This window comes from Salvia hispanica, chromosome 5 (assembly GCF_029641045.1).
Source record: "Salvia hispanica isolate PSC_SH4W2 chromosome 5, Shi_PSC_v1, whole genome shotgun sequence".
In the NCBI taxonomy this organism is placed as follows: Eukaryota; Viridiplantae; Streptophyta; class Magnoliopsida; order Lamiales; family Lamiaceae; genus Salvia; species Salvia hispanica.
Genome location: NC_142696.1, coordinates 39,612,774 through 39,619,108, shown reverse-complemented (window position 1 = coordinate 39,619,108; position 6,335 = coordinate 39,612,774). Strand labels below are relative to the sequence as shown.

The window sequence follows — 6,335 nt, the reverse complement described above, 5'->3', positions numbered from 1 at the left end:
TATTTTCATTCAATTTTCTCTAATTCACAATATACTCCATTTATTATACAATAGCACGCCGTAATTAAAAGTTTTCTAATTTTCCGCACTAATTTCAATAAATATAAGTTTGTATATATAATGAGAATAAATTTTTATAATTTAAGTTAAGATATGTTTTATAATGAGAAAGTAGTAAATAGAATAAATTTGTGTCTACGCGAATATAGAGATACACACAAACATATGCACACAATCAATTAATCGCAACATATAGCAATCTGATCATCTTCAAAAATCAGATCTTGAATTATCCCAAAATATTCACCTCAACAACCGAATTTCGAGGAACCTCAAATTCAACCGGAATTCTTGGTTTCAATGTCTCATCACGTGAGGTTTCTCTCTCTAATTTCACGTCGTTTTTTGCTTCTCCTCAATCCTGCGCCTCCCATTGATGCCCTGCTTCAAATTCTTTGCATTTTTTCGTTTTTTCTTTTTCTTTTTTATTCTTTTCTTAAAGGTACACATTCTATTCTATGGAGTCTCTCTTTCTCTATCTTTTTTTTGCTTTAATTAGCTGAAAAAAGCTGAGCAGCAGAGTACATATATGTATCATATCATGTATATTCTATAGTTTTTTGGTTTTGCTGGATAAAATTTTGAGATTTTTATTTTATTTAATTAATTATTTAGTAGGGTTGATAGTTAGGAAAACATGGCTGTGGACAAAGAGTATTATGAAAAGCTGGGAGTTGGAGTTGATGCCTCTGATGAAGATATCAGCAAGGCTTACTACCAAAAGGTTTCCCTACAATAATATTTGAATATTTTATATCTATTTACATTATATATCTAGTCTTATCCTTTTTTATGGAGAGTACATTTACAGTTGTTTGCTCCAAGATTTTGAAGGTTTTTCTTCTTTTTTTTTATTCTCACATTAAGTTTGCTATTTCAAGATTTGGTTAATTGGCTAATTCAGATACATATGCACATATAGAGAGGCCATGATTATCTTCATTTTTTCTTGAAAATATGATTAAAATGACCAATTCCAGACATTCTGATGCATGTTTATGTTTGCAGTTGCAGTGTATTGGATATATCTATTCATCTTGCTATTAGATATTGCATTACTATTCTTCAGCTCTAACATATAGTTCTAACAGTGTCTAATGATATAACATTGTTTTGTTTATTTTGGAACTTTTGGAGTTTGTTTCGATTTCTGACTTATTTTTTATTCTTAGGCAAGAAATGTACATCCTGATAAAGATCATGGAGATCCTGAGGCAGCAGCCAAAGATTTCAATGTAAGGGAACTGGCTTTACATTTGGTCGTCTGATGTTGCATATAGTTTGACATGATGTGAACTTCTTCCAAAATCTACTGATATAAGCTGCCGAAGAAACATTTGGTATATGGCATTAGGAATTTGTTTGAGTGTCAACAAAGCCAATCTCAGAGCTAAAGGATTTCAAATATATATGCAATGTCAGTTTCAGTAAGTGTGTGTATTTCTTCTTTGTATACGTGTCTTGCTGTTTCTGTTATATAAAGTGTGTTCCTTGTCGGAACAAATCGCATTGTAAGTAATTTCTGATTTGAGATTTTTAACCAAAATTGTATTCACAGCCTTTCATGATTTTCTTTATTTCTCTCTGTTATGGAACTTTTTTTGAGTTTAGTGTCATATTGTGTCTTGGATTGGATGCGTATGCTATTCTCGACATTCGCAACTTCTAGTTTGTTGCTTTTTATTTATAGCTATTTTTCTTCTAAATAGGCACTGGGAGAGGCTTATCAGATACTAAGCAACCCTGTGCAACGTGAAGCATATGATAGATGTGGGAAAGATGGAGTAATGAAGTAAGTCTCTTATATACTAATGCACATGTTTGAATTTTATCGAAGAAATTGAATATTTGAAGTCTTTATGTTGTAACTGAAACTCCTTTTTAGATTCCTAGTTTGCAGTCTAGCTAACTTGTGACAGATAAATGTAATAGAAATATTATGTAAATATTCTTGAGACCATACATAGAGACAACTTAAAATAACCTTTTCAAAATCAGGAAATTTATCGAGTCAGATTTGATTAAATGAACTGTACCAGCATTATTCGTTATGTTATGTAAGTATTTAGCCAGACCTTGTGCTTTAGCTCTTCCTCGTACAAATTAAACATGAAATCAGTTCTTAACTTATGGTTTTTGCTTTTAGGGACTCGATGGTTGAGCCTACAGTTCTATTTGGGATGATGTTTGGAAATGAGATGTTCGAGAATTATGTCGGGCAGCTTAGATTGCTTTCTTTGACGCCTGCTGAATTTGATCCAGATGAACCCCCTGAGGTTCAAAAACCCAAACTCGAGAAGATAATGAAGGTTTGCTTAGTCCTTTTCTTAATTTGTGCAATGATTTTTCGTTTTTCGCATGGATGCTTAGCTGAGACATTTTCGTCTCTTCACATTAAGACAATGCAAGAGGAGAGGGAAGAGAAGCTCGTAAAGCTTCTGAAAGATCGCCTCGAGCCATACATCAAAGGCGAAAGGGATGCTTTTGTTGAAACAGCGAAATTGGAGTCCAAACGTCTCTGTCAAGCTGGTATGTCATTTTAGTTTACGGACGTGTTTTATTTTTCAAAAGTGATTCACATCTATTAGCTGTAGATTATCACTTACAGCGAAATTGGACAATCATGCTATTTCACTCATTTAATTTCACTTTTTTAGCTTTTGGCAAGGTGCTGTTGCATACCATTGGATACATATACAGAAGGCAAGCTGCACGACAAATCGGGAAGGGGAAGCGCTACATGAAGGTCCCGTTTCTAGCAGAATGGGTGAGGGATAAACGACACACGAGAAACACGCAGTCTGCAGCAGCTCAAGGTGCGAATACTCATCAACTTCAAGTTTCACATTTCTCTTCATTTCTTTATTATATGATGAGCTCTAGCTCTTGTTCCCCCCTCTCTGTCTCAGCTGCTATCGCCTACATCCATCTACGCGAGGAATGGAAGAAGTGCAATGAGGAGCAGGTCAAGAACGAGAAGACGCTGAAAACAGCAGAAAACATCAAGGACGCGATCTTTGTTTCCTTCTGGCAAATGAACGTGGTGGATATTGAGACGACCTTGTCTCACGTAAGCCAAGCAGTAAGTTTCTTGCCCTCGTTGTATGTTGAAACCATTCCCAACTCTCAGATATGGATTCTTTCCTTGTCTTGACTTTTGGAAATTGTATGCATCAGGTTCTCAGAGATAACAATGCTTCCAAGGATGTTCTGAGAAAACGGGCTCGTGCACTGAAAACACTCGGTAAAATTTTCCAAGTAAGTTTTCTAGTATCCCTGGGGTATCCTTCTATTTAGCACTTGTTGATCTCAAACTTATATGGAGTAAATGTTTTTTTTTCAGGAGGAAGTGCTTTTCTCTGGTATTTAGTGTAGAAAAAGGCAAGAAAATGTGACAGATGCATTAAAGATCTGTTGGGATGGAGAGTGTTGTTATATAAGTATGTAGATGTGAAGTTAAGTGAATTTCCTAGCAACTACAGACAGGAAAAAAATAGTTATATTCTAGCAATGCAATTTTCTCTCGCTTGATTCACAACATTTGTGTTTTCATTTGTTGGGCCTTGTGTCAATTTTTGATGTTTTCAGTTTAATTGATGAAAATACTTAAATCCCAATTTGTCTCTTTGGTTTTTGAAAATAAAGATAATGTCTCCTCTTTTCTTTTCATTTACTATTATCTCTTTCTCCTACTTTATAATCTATTCAGTTTAATATGTTAAACATATTTTCCTTGATTTTTATGATGAAGTGCTTATTAATTTACTAAAAATAAAACTGATATCAAATGTTACTCACTTTTGGTATTGTAATAATTTTGTGCACTAAATTAATTAATAAGAAGCTAAAGTGATGCAAAACGTATAAACAATGGATGAATTAGAGAGTAATTAGAGAAATTGTAGTTTTCCTACAAATGAAAATATTTCTATGAATCAAAATCGGACTTCAAAACAATGAAACCTTACTATTTATAAGTGGTTTGGAAACACTCAGAAATACAACGAAAATTAGAAAATGAAAAATAACTCCGGAAAAACAGAAAATTGTCTTTTTTGAATGATGCTTGATGGCCAAATTTCATCGTAAATACCGTGCGATTTCGCGTCATTCTGACATAGTCTTTTATATTTGTAATTTTGGCGTCAACAACCAACTCGATCTGCATCTTAAAGTCTTCAATTTGGATGGATAAACATGGTATCATCTATGTTTTAATGTTGGAAAATATATTTGACACTCAGTAGAAAGTCGATTGTTGATAGGGTAGACGTCCATTCATATAGTGGATTTATATCATTTCCTATCAACAGAGAGGTGTGAGAATTCTCCTAAATAAATTACAAAGATAGGCTGCTTTATCGATACATTGTCAATTCATTTACAATTTAATTCATATATTATCTATTAAAAGAAGAAATAAAGTTGGTTAGCAAAGAAAAAGTGGTCTTAACACAGCCAATAATTGTGAAATAATAAAGTTGGAGATAATGGAGGGTTTTATTAAGCTTGGTTTTGAGGGGAGATGTCCAAACTTCCTAACACCACTTTTTTTGTCAAAAAGAGAAAGAAAAGAAGTGACTGATTTAATAAATAAATTGTACTTTGATTAATTAATTAAGAAGAGAGATAGTGCTTTGGATCTTTATTATCCACGATTGTCTTTTGGAGTGGCATTTGGTGGATTGTTTTTGTCTTCTTGGATGATTAATGAAACCCACTAATCTTCCAAGTCTTCCTCAAAAGCCATTTAGCCCTACCTAATTTGTCCACAACACCCACTTGAAATCACACTTTTACCCCTTTTGATATTTTTCTAGTAGTAGCAGTACATGTTTTAGCTTCTAATATACTATGTGCATGGGTGTTGTGGTGTGGGAATAATTAATTAAGCTGCATAATTCAACAACATATTCTATGTGAACGAAGCTAAGAGCAAAGCAAAGATGAATCTACGAAATTTTTAGTTTTGTGGAGGAATACAGAAAGAAACTATCTTATTAAATACTCCATCCGTCCCATAAAAGATGACACACTTTCCTTTTTAATTTGTCCCACAAAAGATGTCACATTTCCCTTTTTGGAAAAAGTTCTCTCTCACATGAATATAAAAATTATATTTTCTCTCTCCATTTAACACACAAAACAAAACCTCCTAAAATCTCGTACCATTTTCAAAGTATACCAACTTCTCTGGGACGGAGGGAGTACTATTTTAAATCAATGCATGTATAATTTGTTAGAAGGGGTGAGAATTTGGTTGAACTGAGAACACAATTTGGTTGGTATCCAAAATTTCATATTCTACTACTCCTACTAGATTAAATGAGCGAGAAAATGAACTAATTTTGTGGAACAGATTGAAATAAAAAAAAAATATTGTTAATATTGGAGAGGGCATGTATTATTCACTTAAATTTATAGCAATATTAGTCATGTAAAATACGTATTCATTGATTAACATTAACTCGGTCACCTTCATTTGCGTTAAGAGTTTTCATTTTGTTTAGATGGATATTTTAGAAATGATTCATAAAATGAGCAAATAATGGGAAATTCTCTGTACAATATGCATGATTTTGTAAACTAAAATTTCCCAAAGAATAATTCGATGACATTAATCAGTAATTATCAGATGATCAGTTTTGCATTAATGCATATTCAAATTTATCTCTTACTATATTTTTTCCTGCCGTTTGGATAATACTTGAACATGCCATGCATCAAACCTACAATGAACTTTAACAAAAGACATATAGGGATTGATAAATTAATTAAATTATTCGCCGATAGTGCACCTTTACAGTGTCCAATAATGCTTGATTTCGTCACATATATTTGAATGGCAATTTGCATGATATGATTTGAAGTTCACTGGTACACTTCATATCCCATTTCAGACTTTTATTCCAATGATCGAGTTTACTATGATTAATAAAAAAAATTAAAAACTCTAATCTTCCTAAAAATACCCAATTATAAGATAATACTAAGATCTATGAGGACCAAATACAAAACCATACACAAATTCAAGGACTTAACAACAGAAAAAGAAGGTAAATTAATAAAGTTTATAACATTATTCAAAACTGAAAAAATGAGCGTTACATATGTAGCGTTGTCAAACCATAATAATCTCTGATTGGATTAAAATAATTTCTCTCTCCACTAACTGCTAATTAGACTTAGTGCCCCAACAACAACAAAATGCTGTCCCTCAACTTTATGCCTATTTTCCCCAATTTTAAATATCAAAAGGCTGAAGAATTGCTTCT

General features: G+C 32.8%; 1 protein-coding gene across 9 annotated transcripts; it reads left to right on the top strand.

Moving 5' to 3' along the window:
- Positions 1-206: 206 nt before the first annotated feature.
- Positions 207-3,612, top strand: LOC125186435 (DNAJ heat shock N-terminal domain-containing protein). Of its 9 annotated transcripts, none has more exons than XM_048082798.2 (10): positions 215-372; positions 688-784; positions 1,233-1,295; positions 1,770-1,852; positions 2,207-2,369; positions 2,460-2,589; positions 2,718-2,876; positions 2,970-3,142; positions 3,238-3,318; positions 3,404-3,612. In XM_048082798.2, the coding sequence occupies exons 2-10, from the start codon at positions 698-700 to the stop codon at positions 3,428-3,430; spliced, it is 966 nt and encodes a 321-aa protein (XP_047938755.1). In that variant the 5' UTR covers positions 215-372; positions 688-697; the 3' UTR covers positions 3,431-3,612. The 9 variants fall into 9 exon arrangements, with proteins under 9 accessions (XP_047938757.1, XP_047938755.1, XP_047938754.1 ...); XM_048082797.2 differs by having other exon boundaries at positions 676-784; XM_048082799.2 differs by having other exon boundaries at positions 217-372; positions 679-784.
- Positions 3,613-6,335: the final 2,723 nt, after the last annotated feature.

Excerpts from the sequence above, each read along its gene's own strand:
- LOC125186435 (XM_048082798.2), top strand. The coding sequence starts at position 698 with ATGGCTGTGGACAAAGAGTATTATGAAAAGCTGGGAGTTGGAGTTGAT. Across the intron at positions 2,370-2,459 it reads AACTCGAGAAGATAATGAAG|ACAATGCAAGAGGAGAGGGA; the intron begins GTTTGCTTAGTC and ends CTTCACATTAAG. Across the intron at positions 2,877-2,969 it reads GCAGTCTGCAGCAGCTCAAG|CTGCTATCGCCTACATCCAT; the intron begins GTGCGAATACTC and ends TCTCTGTCTCAG.